We start from the raw sequence: 16,586 nt of genomic DNA, 5'->3' as shown, positions 1-16,586 counted from the left end.
CTTGCCTCCCTTGCCTCTGTGGTACCCCATCCTCATCGCCTCCTGTTTTTTGTTTTTGTTTTTGTTTTGTTTTCTGTTTTGAGACAGGGTCTCACTCTGTCATCAGTATAGAGTGCAGTAGTAGCACAGCCGTGGCTATCTGTGGCCTCCACCCTCCAGGCCCAAGCAATCTTCCTACCTCGGCCTCTCAAGTAGCTAGGACTACAGGTGCGCCACCGTGTCTGGCGAATTTTTTTTTCTTTTGTAGAGATGGAGAGTCTCACTGTGTTGCCAGGGCTGGTCTTAAACTCCTGGGCTCAGGCAGTCTCCTCCCCTCAGCTTCCCAAAATGCTGGGGGTCATAAGCATGAGCCACCATGCCCAGCACACCTCCTGCTCTTTACTGAAATCCCTTTCCTATTCAGGTTTCGGTTTTCCTACGAGAGGCAATAAATAATAAGTTAACTTTCTGCACTTTCTGTTCTGAAATAATTTCATCATTTTCACATTACAAGAATGGACTTTGGAGGTTGACTTGGTTGGGGGAGGGTTAGGAATGCTGACATTTTTCAGATTCCCAAATGTCAGTGGTATCTTTCAGGATGGTTGAAATACGATGCATGTGGCTTCAGATCTCAGCTTTGTGATGTAAGTGTATGTAATTTCCACAGGGAGCTTCAGTGGTTCCTGGTTTCTTCATCAGTAATGGGACAGAAAACTTCAGAAGGCTACGTAAGGACTAAATGAAGTAATGCATGCGGTACTATTTTATGACACACAGTACTACTCATTTCGCTATTGTTTGAGGAATTAAAGTCTTACCACTATAAATCTGTCTTCATCTGTTTGGGCTGCTGTAGCAAAATAACCAGAAACTCTGTAGTTTGTAAACAACAGAATTTATTTCTCACAGATCTGGAGGCTGGGAAGTCTAAAATCAAGGTGCTGGTAGAGTCAGGGTCTGGTAGGGGCGCTACTTCCTGATTCATAGATGGCCATATATATATTTTTAAACTTCACGTGGCAGAAGGGACAAGGATGCTCTCCGGAGCCTCTTTTCTAAAGGCACTAAGCCCGTTTATGAGGGCTCTACCGTCATGACCTAATCACCTCCCAATGGCCCCACATCTACATACCATCACATTAGGGATTTGGCTTCAAAACATGAGCTTTGGGGAGGTACATTCAGGCTGTAGCAAAAATCCCACTGGCCTACAAACCAGAGGAATGTTTTTCTCTTCTTATTTAGCAGCCATTTCTAACATTGCTAAGATAAATGCATATTTTGGTGTCACTCTTGAACAATCAGTGTGGACACTATTAGTACAGAGAACTGAACCTAATGTCTGAATTTTTTAAAAGTGAGAACGCTATCCATATCCTTTTTAATCCTCACTCCTAAGTCAAATGGGCTAGTTCACTTTATAACTAAAAACATTTCTCCTCAGACATCAGGAGTTTAAATGATCAGAACATAAAATACTCTGAGTTAGAATATTCATAGCATAGAATAATCTTATGGTGAAATCTTTATGGTAAAATATTTGAGGGAATTAGGGATTAATAGTGTAAAATCTTTAAAATAGTGTTGGCTAGGCACGGTGGCTCACGCCTGTAATCCTAGCACTTTGAGAAGCCAAGGTAGGTGGATCACAAGGTCAGGAGTTCGAGACCTGCCTGGCTAACATAGTGAAACCCCATCTCTATTAAAAATACAAAAAAATTAGTTGGGTGTGGTGGTGGGCACCTGTAATCCCAGCTACTGGGGAGGCTGAGATAGGAGAATTGCTCGAACCCGGGAGGTGAAAGTTGCAGTGAGCCGAGATCATGCCACTGCACTCCACCCTGGGTGACAACAAGACTCCATCTTGGGGAGAGGCAGGGAAAGTAGTATCAACTACGAGAGGAAAATAGGAATGTGCTGTGGATTTCTCCCAGCCCAGCCCAATCATGAGTTGTGTATGACCTCAAGCTTCCCCTTGCACTGTATCTCTGAATCTCCTTTCTTCCTGAATGAAATGGGCAGCAATACCTCCTTTTAGCTACTCATCATATGCTCAAAAAGTAAAATGAAAAGTAATCGCATGGTAATTTAAAATACAGTATACTGTGTTACGATTTTAAATGCATGTAATCCTACTGATTCATTTTTTTAAACATTTATTCCCTGAATGCTTGCGATATCGTTTAGTACAATGATAGTTGTATCATCTTCCTTACATGCCCTCACCAGTTAGTAGTCACTGAAAAATTCACAGTGTATTCCTTGTTCTTAGGTCAAATCAAATTTTATATTTAGGGTATATGAAGAAACATCTGTGATAGAGGCATGAAAACTCCTGGGTCCCTAGCCACCTGATTTGAGCAGATGTCTGCAGTCCCAGGTCTGTTTGACTTGTAGAAATGGTTAATGATTTTCTTGCTGGTGAAGGAGGTAGAGTCCTTTCTACATGAACCATTTTGATCTACATTGAAGAGGAGTGTTCAGTGTTCTTGGTATTCACAGTCTGGACGTTCAGGGATTATAGAACCGGAAGCAGATTACAAGATGATGGATGTGGCAGGCACATTCATTTTGTTCGGTCTTGCATTCTGACCTCAGAGGGCCCTTCAGTGCGGCTCTCTGGGTAATGTGAGCTTTGTTTCATAGATTCTCAGGCCGGGTGATTAATTGAGCAGGCTTGAGGGTTTGACGTGTTCACACAGAATGTGGCAGGTGTGTGGTGAGGGGTTCGAGGGACAGGCACTCCTGCCCCAGTGCCAGGGAGAGCTGGTGATCCTGCAGTCATGACTAACCCTTGCTCTTCTGTTGCTGGGTTTTGTTTTTAATGTTTCCAGGGTGATTGAAATAAAATATTTAAGGGGCTTCACCAAGCTAGACAGAAAGCTTTGGTAGAGTCAAGGCTCAGATAGGAAGGAAGCGGGTCTGGGTTGATGGACATTTCACAACAGATTTTACTGCTCTGATGTTGTGGCCTCAAGGAAATCACCCCTGCTTGTTTCAGGTCACTACCAGAAATGGATCTCCCTCAGGAGACCTCCATAGCCCTGAGGTGTGAGACTGACGGTTTTCCCTCCATTCTGCCGAGACCGTATTTATAAACTCTGGTTTGATTACATGAAGATGTGCTGGTGTCATCATATCTTCAACGAATGTACTTCTGTCCTTGCAGAGTAATCCAAGTTTGCAGCTGTTTGTCATCAAGGGCAATGTATAGAAGAGATGAACGTGGGTTTCAAATGCACATTTGATGAACACAAGTGCAACATTATCTGAGGTGATTTCTTGCAGTGTCCTTGGAACTACCCCCAGCTCTCAGCACCTTGCCAGGTTCTGTTTGTCTGCAGTTTCCCTGGTGCTGCTGGGCTCTCTGGGATTTTTCCTGCTCAGGAGTTATCTCCAGAAAAGTAGTCCTTAAGCCTGAACCTGCTTTGAAGACAGGAGGCTATAATTGGGGAGGTTCAAGCGTGCTGGTGGGGCAGAATGACAGGTGCAGCACCCGGCGTCGCACTTAACCTTGACAGCAGGTGACTGAACCCAGCAAGCCTGGCTTTAGTCAAAAAGAGACAGTTGCACCATCTCTCTGCCTTGCTCCTTAGGAGAATGTCTGAGTCATAAAGAAGTCCACTCAAGTCCCACCTCCTTCCTCATTTAACCCCCTTTCATCAAACGGCATATGAGGTTCATATTTTCTGATTATAAAATGGCAGGCTAAAACCTACTGTGGCATTTTTTTTTTTTTCTATTTACAATAGGTTCCCAGGATCGTGTAGAAATTTAAATGTGAACTTCTCTGAAAATCCTCATAAACCAGGCGGAATTGTATTTGTATTCAATTCTGTAATAGCTTACACATACAAGCTCAGTTCTTGTTACTTTGAGATTTTTGACAGCAAATTAAGACCCAGAATTCTTTATGAAAGAATCCAACCCATACATACTTGAGTCTCGGCCGTTTCACAGTTTTCCTTCTTTTTTTTTTTAACCCAAACCAAAATATTTTCTTCCTGCACTGTAAATCGGGCAGCCAGCCTTGGCTCTGGAAGATTGTCCCATTTGACTGTTAGCGTGACCGTCAGTGATCACCAGTGGCTTGGCTGACATTACTCATTTCATTTCATTCTTGACCTTAGACTTTCTGTCTTGATAAATCATCTTGAACTATAAGGCTTCCATTCCTCTTGTCGTATAATCTGATGAGGTTTTACCCCTCTAAGGGCAAGAAAAAGGAGAGATTGCTCAATTTAAAAAAAAAAAATTGTATTATACATGGAAAATTCTCATTGTGATAACTTTCTCCCAAATGCTACGAGGTCTGAACATTTAAAAAGTTAATTGATGTATAAGTTTTAGGTAGAGGATTCTAGTTTTTAGTCAGAGAACTTGACAAAATATTCCCCGTCATGGAATCTGCCATCTCATTTGACACATGAGTGTTCTTATTTTCCAGATTCTGCTGATGGGGGTTGAAATTGGAACAACTCCTTTGAAAAGAGTTTGGCAGTCTCCCCAAAGCTGAAAGTACTGTGATCCAGCAGTGTTACTCCTAGGTGTGTACCCAACATGAATGTGTACGCATGTTCACCAAAGACCAGGGCGTGCATAGCAGCACTGTTTGTAATAGCCCCCATGGGAACTCCCTGAAAGCCCTTGGAGAGTAGAACGGCGTTCACAGGATGGAGTGAACGTACAGCACCGAGAACGAGGAAGTTGTAGTTACACACAACATGGATGAATCTCGCAGACTTAACACCCCGCAGAGAGGGCATCCCAGAGGATTGCAGATGAAGCACAGAAACAGGCAGGGCCAGTCTTGAAGTTGGAATAGTGCCCCTTTGGGGCAGTGGCAGTGATTGGATGTGGTCCTGATGATGGAGCGCTGGTCCCAGGGTGCTGGGAGTGTTGTTTCTTGATCTGGAGGCCAGCTACACAGGTGTGTTCAATTTGTAAAGCTTCATCAGCTTGTATGCATATGAGAAGAGCACTTTACCACATATAATTCACTAAAAAGTTGCAGTAGTTTTGCTTTCTTTAACTCTGTGTGTCTTTAATTACCTGCACATTACCCCTTGCAGGAAAGGCCCTCTTTGGTGCCGATGTCTGCAGTCCTGCCTCCTCTCTGCTGCACCCTCTTCTCTCCTAGGACTACCTCCAAGCACTGTGCTGTCTCACACTTCCCTTCCTTTGCTGTGGCTACACTTGCCCCAGAGCCCTTGCCTGACCAACTCTTAAGCTCCTTTGCAGATTCTCCCTGATCCTCTTCAGTGTGTGCCCCACTCTGTTCCTTAGTCCCTGCAAATGGCTCTGTTTCCACCTGTAAGCCTTCCTCAGCCGCCCTCACTCATATGTGTGAGCTCTGAGCAGAGGGGCCTCTTTTTGTGCTCTTTGAGCCCCAACGCCTAACCCCTGGTACTTAGCATGTGTTAGTTGCATGAGTCCCTTTGTCTGGTTACCCCAAGCCCTTGGACAGTCTCCTCCTTGGCTGACACTACTCACTGGCCAGCTGGTCACAAAGCAGCAGGAAAAAAAATTATCAAAAGGAGGAAGAAAATAAAGAAGAATTTTGTATTCCCTAGTAAGCTGTTTTGAGTAACCGCAAAGCCCCATCTCCGTGCCCACTGGAAGGCTGGTGCTCAGCCCTCCGCTGGAGCCCTGGTGGCCCTAGATGCCTCCCATAACCAGGTCTAGTTTCCCTCCGTGGGGTCTGAGTTCCCTACTTCCAGCTCCCTTTTCTCCTTGCCCTGCCAAGGTGCTCAGGACTCTCCCTGAGCCCAGGAAGGTGGAGCTCAGGGCCATGTGCTCCCGAGTGAGACTGCCTTGGATTCAGATTGTTCAGCTACTCTAGACTTCTGGCCTCCCTCTTCCCTAGTGAGAGGCTTACTGGAAGATTCTGGAAGGTGCCTCTTCTTCAGGCTTGTTCCCTCCTGTTACGCCTCCAGCCCTCGGGGTACTGGGAGATTTTCTTTGGCATGGAGTTGTTGTATTTTTCCACAGCGCGGTGCTCATCTCCCTTCTCTTCCTTTGAAACCAGTTTCTGCTCAGGACTAGAGAGGAGAGTGGCCTTAAAAAGACATCCAGCTCCCCTATTCCAACTCTGGTGTCCTGCCCTGACACGGTCAGTTATTCCAGCATCCTTTCCCGAGAGGTGTCCTTGTTCCTGGCCAGATAGAACCCTGTTTGTAAGTTTCCTTTTTTTAGCTGCTGAGATCACTAAGTGAGGAGAATATGTCCTATTCTCTTTTTAACAAATCTGTGCTCTTTAGAGTCCCGAAGAGTCTTGGTGACTTGCCTTTGGTCTTGCTAGGGCAGAAGTAAGCAGGCTTTTTCCCCCAGGTGATATCTGTGGCACACACAAGCACTTGGGATATATCCCCAACTCTCCCCTCATTTAGTAGTTCTGTTGTGTTTCTTTGAAGGAAGCCCTCAAAATTTAGGATTAAAATGGAGGTATAAGAAGAGATCCTCTTTTTTTAAATCACGGGATGGGCTGGTACACTTTAAATTGCATTTTAAGGCTGGGCATGGTGGCTCACGCCTGTAATCCCAGCACTGTGGGAGGCCAAGGTGAGAGGATCACCTGAAGTCAGGAGTTGGAGACCAGCCTGGCCAACATGGTGAAACCCCGTCTCTACCAAAAATATAAAAATTTGCTGGGTGTGGTGTGGATGCCTGTAATCCCAGCTACTCGGGAGGCTGAGGCAGGAGAATCACTTGAACCTAGGAGGCAGAGGTTGCAGTGAGCTGAGATCACACCATTGCACTCCAGCTTGGGTGACAAGAGCAAAACTCCATCTAAAAAAAAAAAAATCAGGAAATCATTAGCAGCCTAACAAATTTCTGTCCCAACAGAGTTTGGGCTTGTTGTTTATGGTAAATTCAAAGTGAAATCATTTTAAGGACTCAGGACTCCAGACTTGAGCAACCCTTCCAGAGGCACAGGCCGGTACAAATGAAGTAATTCTAGCCAGTCATGGTCACCTGTATTCTGGGCAGGCCCTAAGAAGTTTCCACATCCCCAAGTTGTTTGCCCACTCTGCTTTTGCCGACAAAACATCTCTGCTAGCCTGATGGGATTCTGTGGCTTCCACATCCTTGTGTTGGAGCCAGACCTCTGACTTGGTTGCCTCTTCTCCAGGATTTCAGCTTTCCCTAAAATTATTAGAACAAGAAACAGTAATGCTCTTCTCAACAATCTTTTCAAACTTGCTTTAAACACTGAGTTCTCAAAAAACTAATTTTTAGAGTTTTTTTCTTTTTCAAATGAAAGTAATCTGTGTCCAATTGTCGAAATATCCATGATTGTGGGTACATTAAAAAGAAACCCCTCAGATAGCGCTTTTGGTTTTTTTGTTTATTTTTGTTGTATTATATATCCTTTAAGTTCTGGATACATGTGCAGAATGTGCAGGTTTGTTACACAGGTGTACACGTGCCATGCTGGTTTGCTGCACCCATCAACCCGTCATCTACATTAGATATTTCTCCTGCCGGGCACGGTGGCTCAAGCCTGTAATCCCAGCACTTTGGGAGGCCGAGGCGGGTGGATCACGAGGTCAAGAGATCGAGACCATCCTGGTCAACATGGTGAAACCCCGTCTCTACTAAAAATACAAAAAATGAGCTGGGCATGGTGGTGCGTGCCTGTAATCCTAGCTACTCAGGAGGCTGAGGCAGGAGAATTGCCTGAACCCAGGAGGCGGAGGTTGCGGTGAGCCGAGATCGCGCCATTGCACGCCAGCCTGGGTAACATGAGTGAAACTCCGTCTCAAAAAAAAAAAAAAAAAAAGATATTTCTCCTAATGTTATCCCTCTCCTAGCCTCCCAACCCCCAAAAGGCCCCAGTGTGTGATGTTCCCATCCCTGTGTCCATGTGTTCTCATTTTTCCATTCCCATTTATGAGAGAACATGTGGTGTTTGGTTTTCTGTTCCTGTGTTAGTTTGCTGAGAATGATGGTTTCCAGCTTCATCCATGTCCCTGCAAAGGACATGAACTCATCCTTTCTTATGGCTGCATAGTATTCCATGGTGTATGTGTGCCACATTTTCTTTATCCAGTCTATCATTGATGGGCATTTGGGTTGGTTCCAAGTTTTAGCTATTGTGAACAGAGCCACAATAAACATACATGTGCATATGTCCTTATAGTAGAATGATTTATAATCCTTTGGGTATATACACAGTAACAGAATGGCTGGGTCAAATGGTATTTCTAGTTCTAGATCCTTGAGGAATTGCCACGCTGTCTTCCACAATGGTTGAACTAATTTACACTCCCATCAACAGTGTAAAAGCATTCCTATTTCTCCATATCCTCTCCAGCATCTGTTGTTTCCTGACTTTTTAATGATCGCCATTCTAGCTGGTGTGACATGGTATCTCATTGTGGTTTTGATTTGTATTTCTTTAATGACCAGTGATGATGAGCTTTTTTTTTTTCATATGCTTATTGGCTGCATAGATGTCTTCTTTTGAGAAGTAACTGTTCATATCGTTGCACACTTTTTCATGGGATTGTTTTTTTCTTGTAAATTTGTTTAAGTTCCTTATAGATTCTGGTTATTAGCCCTTTGTCAGATGGGTAGATTGCAAAAATTTTCTCACATTCTGCAGGTTGCCTGTTCACTCTGATGATAGTTTCTTTTGCTGTGTAGAAGCTCTTTAGTTTAATTAGATCCCATTTGTCAATTTTGGCTTTTGTTGCCATTACTTTCGGTGTTTCGGTCATGAAGTCTTTGCCCATGCCTATGTCCTGAATGGTATTGCCTAGGTTTTCTTTTAGGGTTTTTATGGTTTTAGGTTGTATGTTTAAATCTTTAACCTATCTTGAGTTAATTTTTGTATAAGGTATCAGGAAGGGGTACAGTATAACATTTTTAAAAGTATTTTGATGACTATACATGTGTAAACTTGTGTGCATGTAAGACTATATACATAAACTTTTGTGAGTGCACAAAATGATAGACTAACAAGCAGAAATGTTTTCCTCTAAAACCCAATAGGTTTTTACAAATTGTGTGCAGCCCATGTATTTTAGCATCTCATTTTTCATTGAGCAACCATATGTTTGCTCTGTTTGTACCAAGTTCTTGAGATGAGTTCCTTTAACACCATTAACTCCATAGGGTTTGACATATGCAATCGCAGTAAGTATTGAATGTGCCAGTAAGAAGGAGGTGGGTGGTGATTTCTTTTAAAAGAAATCGGAAAATACATCACAGGTACACATGGAGTACTTATAAATTCTATGGTAAGCATGATTGTGACAGAAAATGAATCATGCCACCTGCGCTGTGTCAGTTTGCAAGAGAGGAAGAAAAATCAGTAGGATGGAGAAATCTAAGCGTGTGGCAATCAGTATCAGTGGGGGGGTGAATATGACAGTATTTCCTTATAACTAAGATACTTTTTTTTTTTTTTGAGACAGAGTCTCACTCTTTCACCAGGCTAGAGTGCAGTGGTGTGATCTCAGCTCACTGCAGTCTCCGCCCCCTGGGTTCAAGGAAGTCCCCTGCCTCAGCCTCCCGAGTAGCTGGGATTACAGGTGCACACCACCATGCCTGGCTAATTTTTTTGTATTTTAGTAGAGATGGGATTCCACCATGTCAGCCAGGATAACGCCAATCTCCTGACCTCATGATCCACCCTCCTCAGCCTCCCAAAGTGCTGGGACTACAGGCATAAGCCACCATGCCTAGCCTTGTTGTTTAACATACATGAATGTTATATTTCATTATTACTACCAGCCAGGGGACCTGCATGACATGTCATCTCCTGGACATATGTAAACAAAAGGGCAGACACCTGCAAGGGCAAAAAGATTTCCTCATCCATCACAAGCTCCCCCGCCCCGCCATAACAAAAGACAAGATTAACAAGAAAAAGCATACAAATCTGTTTAATGTAAGTTTTACATGATGCAGGAGACTTTACGAGAAATTGAAGACCCAAAGAAATAGACAAACTTGTTATTTTTGTGCTTAAGTTTGAGGAAGACTGGACAGTCATGGAGAAACACAGTAGGACAAAGTGGGTATGATCTAATGGGAATAAACTGGGGAGAACTTAGCAAGGCTGTTTGTTCAGATTCTTCTGTATCCCTGTGTCTTCAGAGTTGAAGATGTATCTTTCCTCTGTGTATGGGGCAGGCACCTCTGGACTGAGGATGCTGTGACCCAATTCAGGGTAGAGGGACAAAGGGAAGTTGAGAGACTTTCGTGTTTCTGCTGTTTCCTCAGATGCCAAGGTGCCATATTTTGGGCTAGAATGTTCTGACCCCCATCATGCCAAACTTTTGTGGGATGGGTGTCCAGCAGCTTGGAAGAAAATCCCGCAAACACAAATGAAATGCTTGTTAAGCATCACTGGATCCAACTAATAGTGCGGAGGAGTTTGAGGAGGTGTGAATCAGACTTGTTTAGCCACATTCCTGAAGTGGGAGTCAGAAATAAGCTGGCTGTAGATCATGGTAAAGCTGGCTTAAGAACTTCCGCACCCTTGGCTTTGAGGCTTTGTTGTGGATTATTTAAGAAATGCTGCGTCACCAGGGCTCTCATGAAACACACAACACTACTGTGTGGGAAATTATGAACATTCATGATTCGGAGTCAAAAATGATGACAGCAATTGGATTCTGAATGTAAAAGTCTTAGAAAACCTTAGCCATTATACTTCATTTCTGTATCCCTTATTAAAGATATACAATAGTGATAGATAATAAAAATGTGTCTAAGTCTCAGCTCTTACGAAAATAATAAAATTAAAATCTGAAATGTTAAGCGTTATACATATTTTAATTGGCAGCTTTTTTCCTTTCGTAGAAGTAAGAAAATAATGGTGCATCTAATGGCATATATGTTTGATGAAATATCATATCCTGTTGTTGTCCTGGGAGAAAGCAAGCAGTCTGCAGAAATCATGAAAGACTCTGTTGTGAGGATGCTACAGAGTGACACAGTGTTTAAGGCCGTTTCAAACCACATCCTCAGAGGGTGAGGTTCGGTGGCCCCTGCAGTTATCAAAGCTGTTGAGGAGTTCCCAGCTAACCCACATCTGACTCAACAGATCTTCTGATACAGCCGCCCAGGCAAATGGATATCAGCCAAAAGGAGCCCAAGGGTCCCTGGTTTAAAGCACATCAAAGGGCCCACTCATCCTCCTGTTAGGAGGCAAAGCGCCTGAAATCTGCACACTTACCCTTCTATGGGGAGAAAAGATTTCTTACCCGTGCATGGCTGATGTGCCTGTAACAAAAGACAGATTCACAACAGAAAAGCAAACAAGTTGATTTAATATAAGCTTATGGCCGGGCGCGGTGGCTCAAGCCTGTAATCCCAGCACTTTGGGAGGCCGAGGCGGGTGGATCACGAGGTCAAGAGATCGAGACCATCCTGGTCAACATGGTGAAACCCCGTCTCTACTAAAAATACAAAAAATCAGCTGGGCATGGTGGCACGTGCCTGTAATCCCAGCTACTCAGGAGGCTGAGGCAGGAGAATTGCCTGAACCCAGGAGGCGGAGGTTGCGGTGAGCCGAGATCGCGCCATTGCACTCCAGCCTGGGTAACAAGAGCGAAACTCCGTCTCAAAAAAAAAAAAAAAAGCTTATGTCACACAGAAGTCCTCAGAAATAAAGCCCCGAAGAGATTTTTAGGGACGATCATTTAGAAGTTTGATCAAAGGACAAAAGAGTGTGATATAATGGTAATAAACTTAGGGGTAGGGGTACCTAGCAAGGCACATTTGTTCAGAGTCATCTTGGCATCGCTGTGTGATATTTCTTTCCTCTGGGTATGGTGTAGGGCTGCTCTAGAATCGGGTCTCATGACCTATTTCCAGGGGAAGGCTAGCCAGTTCCGTGGCTTGCTTTAGAGGAGATGGAGTAAGGCGAATTCTTCCTAGTTTCTATGGCCTGCTTCTCCTGTTTCCTCGAATGTCCAGGTACCATGATTTGGGGTAGTGTGTCCTGAACACACGTCACCTTCTTAGACACAGGGTTTGTTAAGAAATGTGCTTAGGAATGTCCTTTGGATCCTAGCCTGTTTGTTAATAATGTATATGCAATACCACCTATCTAGATTTACACACACACAGAGCCGACTACAGACTAGGTAATTTATAAAGAACAAAATTTATCACAGTTCTGGGGGCCCAAGATCAAGACACCAGCATCTGGGAAGGACTTTCTTGCTCTGTTTTCACATGACAGAAAGTGGAAGGCAAGAGCGACAACCGACTCTCACAAACCCTTTTTTCTAGCAGCATTAATTCACGAGGGCTCTGCCTTCATGACCTCAACACCTCCCAAGAGGCCTGCCTCCCAACATTGTTGCATTAGGGGTTAAATTGCCAAACAATTTTAGGAGACAAATTGAGACTGCACGTGGTTCCCAGCGTACATTTTTTTTTTTTTTTTAAATCAGGGCAGCCTTCTTTTTACACAATAGAATGAAAGCTCCACTACTTCCTTTTTTTTTTTTTTAACTTTATGATGTTGTAAAAGCAGTCTGCATTCAGTAGAAATCATACTTCAAATTGGTTTTGGATTTTGATCTTTTCCCAGGCGAGGGGTAAGTGGTATGCTACCCTCTTGTGGTGCTGGGCAATGGCAGTGAGCCAGCAGCTCCCAGTCAGCCACGCAATCTTGAGGGCAAACACCCTACACTCCACAGTGGACTGTGTTGCCCGGATAATTTTTCCAACTGCAGGCTAACGGAAGTGTTCTGAGCACATTTAAGGCTGGCTAGGCTAAGCGCTGATATTCAGTAGGCTGGTTGTATGAAATGCATTTTGACTTAACAATATTTTCAGGTTACAGTGGATTTATTGGGATGTAACCCCATGTAAGCAGAGGAGTGTCAGTGTACATATGTATGTCTTCTCTAAAGATCTGTGCATATATGACCCAGCACTCACAAGCTCATGCACACACACCTACTGTTTGACAACCTGCTTATTTACACTTAATGCAACTCTGTGTCGTTGCATATTCTCTGTAGTGTCATTGTAAGTGGCACCATAGAATTCTTTTGTTTAAGTTTAGTCTGGTTTATTTAATGAGTTGAATAACTGAATGAATTTCAGTTATTTCTTCTGGTTATTTAATGTTATAAATAATGTCAGAGACATCCTTGTGCCCATACTGTGTGTGGCTCTGTGTGTGTGAGTTCTTTTACCTAGGTTTACTGATTCAGACTTTGCATGGTCCAAGTGCAAAAAACCACAGGCCTCTTATGGCCCCTCTACTATCTTTTGTAAAAATGTGTGTGTAGGTTAAAGGCCCAACATTTGGTTAGAATGGGTGTTACAAGCATGATCTCAAGCTCAGACACAAGGTCCACCCAGTCTTGGATGGATGACCTTAGGCCCGGTCTTAACGTCTCTGGGATGTAGTTCTCTCATTTGTAAATCGAGTCTGTGACTCATGCTTTGTAAAATTGCTGGAGAGTAAGATCAGGTATATCAGGTACCTGGTAAGGGGCTAGCACACGGTAACCCCAAAGCCCATGTTAGTCCAGCTTAGGCAGTGGGTTGTATTCATGCTGACACAATCTCCAAGTTCTGGAGGATCATAAAGGGTTTATAACAGATGCTGCTGTCCATTGACCACTTATGCCTGTGTTCCTTACTTTTCATGGGTGGACCAAAATAAAGGAGGAATAAAATAGTACCTACCCAGTAGGCTTGGCTAGCTTCATGAGCACGTGGCTTGTGTGGTCACACGGGGCGCTGTGCTTGGTTTAATGCTCTGCTGTTCCTGTCTCGAAATTCTTAATTTTGAACAGAGGCCCCCTGTTTGTGTTTTTCACTGGGCCCCACAAATGATGTAGCCAGTGTTGTCCATAAGATTGCTGAGAGGGTGAAATGAGACCTCACAAAGCACTGAGTGTAGTACTCAGGATATAATAGGACTCAATAATCATTAGGTGAATATAGTAATTTTTGCAAGCAGAAACAACTAAGAATATTAATAGGCATTACATTATGGAAACAGCAGTGTGCGATATATAATTCATCTCATTTGCAGATAAACTGAGGCCCAAGAAGTTAAATAACCTGCTAATACCACATCACTTACGTAAACAGAGCTTGAATTCACACCCGAATTGGTCTCAGCCAAAGCCCCACTATTAACCTATTAAGTGTTATTTCCCTTCATTCCTTCCCAGGAGAACCTCTCTGTAAAATCTCATGTTTAAGCTTGACACCCATCAGCAGCCCAATCCTTACTTCCAGCAGGATTTTCAGAGCCCCTCCAGGTAATCCAGAGTTCCCACCAGACATGGACGTTGAAGCTACAACAATCGGGAAGCTCAGTTCTCCTGCTCACCCTCTGTCACCCTGTCCATCCCATCCTGTCCTGTCCCCAAGTGCCAAGACCAGCTCGGTTGTAGAGACCCTGGCACTAAAGGAATTATGAAGCAGAAATAAAGATAGGGTGCACTGACTGTTAGGGGTCTGACGGTATTTTTTAGCTGACAGCCTAGAGCAGACTTTGACCCACATGTTTATTTTTTGTGAACAAGTGATTATTTTTAATAAGTAGGTGCTTAGTGTTTTTTTTATGGAATAAAGATAGACTAAACAGGCGGATAGTGCCTGATTACTACTAAAATAGAAATAAGCTAGAAAGCACTCTTTGCTACTCAGCAGTGGGTACAAGGTCAAACATCCCTTGTTTTGGGAGTGCTTAACTAGTGCATGGTGTTAAACTCCCAGTGGTGTTTTGGGAGCTGGTTTAACTAGTACATGGCTGATGCACATTGCCTACTATTCTAGCAGTTTTCTGCCTGGGAATGACTCAGTGTTCCTTGCCATTGCCTCTCAGCAAACAACATATACTTCATCACACATTAAAACCTCCAAACACCAAGCCTGCCCAGAATCACTTGCTCAGAGTTCCATTTATGACCTCACTGGTGACAATTTAGTTTGCTTCCTTTGGTTCCTGAAAAACTTAGCATCGGATGACTGACATCTTACTAATACCTCCAGACCTTCATGAGAATCAGTGGGAGGTCCAGCGGCATTGGGTCCTGGTAAACACAGCTGTAGGAGATGCCTACGACCCATACACTGAGGACCTGGCCCTCTGCCTGGTGGCAGGGATCCCTTGCTTTCCTACAGTGCCAGGCTGTGATTTGCTCTGCCCACTCTTCTCCCTGCCAGAAAAGAGAGAAGATCCATTCTACCACGCTGCTTAGAAGTAGGTGGACAGCTTCACGTGGGGAAGGTCTCACGCGGGCCTGCTTGTGGTGTGTGGCCTCTAAGTAGATAACTTAATACGTGAGTGTTGCATCTCTCGGATTGCTAGATTTGAATTCTGAATGTGACAATGAGGCTGTGTTTCGAAGCAATTCCCTAAGTGGCTGTTTGCTCAAGACTTTTGTAGTGTGAACAGAGATTTGGGGGAGGGTGGGAAGCCATCTGCTCCAGAATAGTCTTCAAATGACACGATCAAATGACTGCAGAGCAAGCTGGAGGGAGTCCAACAGAAAGTTCCTGTCTGCTGCATCCAGCCCCAACCAGCACTCAAGCCCTTGTGTTTACATGGAGGCTCACACGCAGGTTTCAAAGGCAAGGCCGTGATAACCAGGAATTTAAGTGAGATGAGCGTGGAAAGGCCACGTCAAGAGAGCTCTCACCGTGGTATCTCACCAATATACCATTTGGAAAACTGAAAAGTGGGTCTTTGGAGAGCAGCTCAGTCTTTTTTCCTGAAGCCTTCAGCTGTGCATTTGGTTACAATTTATGTATCACATCAAATGAAAAAGTTACATTCCTTTGTAAATTCATGATGTTTATGTGCTCATCTTCTATTAGTGTTTAGACTCTGAAATCTGTTTACTTAAAATATGAGGCAGTTTTCTTGTTTTTAAAATATGGCCTGTCTCAATTTGCAAAACATCCTTGATCCTTATTTTGTTCCTCTAAATACGTGTATATATGTGTTTTTTCTCTTTTTTTTTTTTTTTTTTTTTTTTTTTTTTTTTTTTTTTTTTTTTTTTTTTTTTTTTTGCTGTTAGGCATTCATGCAGCCTCACTTGCTGGGAAATGAGTTCACACATTTGGAGTTTCCAAGGAGAGTACAGAGAAAGGAGCTTGGAAAGAAGATGCTCTACAGGGACTTTAATATGACAGGCTGGTAAGAACATGCCTTCCCCCGCCTCGGCACCCCACAGTGTGTGTGAAGGAAGCATCACCACCATTGAAAGCCGCTTACACAGTTTGGATCAGGAAGCATAGCCAAAGACCTGGGTTTGTGGTGAAGGACAAGGGGCCACACTTGCCTCTGCTGTTTCTGCTTAGGACCAGCTCTCCAATCTGGAGCCTTGGTTTGCCTCTCTGCTTCTCTGAGGCCCTCCTTGGGAATATTGGACCCCAAGAAACTGATCTGATTTCTCACTTCCCATGTAGCAAACATTTGAGGGCTTTTAAAACACATAACGCTTCATGCGTTTAGGTCAGGGTTTTTTGTTTTTGTTTTTGTTTTTGTTGTTGTTGTTGTTTTTTGTTGTTGTTGTTATTACTGTGTGGGCAAAGTAGCTTTTTTTTTTCCCATTTATTTATTTTATTGCATTTTAGGTTTGGGGGTACATGTGAAGAACATG

The 16,586-nt window shown here is 43.6% G+C and overlaps 1 protein-coding gene across 1 annotated transcript in view; it reads left to right on the top strand.

Annotated features, from left to right (window-relative positions):
* Positions 1–16,586, top strand: part of PPM1H (protein phosphatase, Mg2+/Mn2+ dependent 1H) — a 298,650-nt gene that overhangs the window by 189,432 nt on the left and 92,632 nt on the right. Inside the window, exon 6 of the mRNA XM_017510193.2 lies at positions 16,002–16,120. Within this exon, the coding sequence (XP_017365682.1) occupies positions 16,002–16,120 (119 nt within the window). The remainder of the gene's footprint in view (positions 1–16,001; positions 16,121–16,586) is intronic.

This window comes from Cebus imitator, unplaced genomic scaffold (assembly GCF_001604975.1).
Source record: "Cebus imitator isolate Cc_AM_T3 unplaced genomic scaffold, Cebus_imitator-1.0 Scaffold433, whole genome shotgun sequence".
NCBI lineage: Eukaryota > Metazoa > Chordata > Mammalia > Primates > Cebidae > Cebus > Cebus imitator.
The sequence above is the reverse complement of the archived record's forward strand: the minus strand, read 5'-3'. Positions and strand labels throughout refer to the sequence as shown.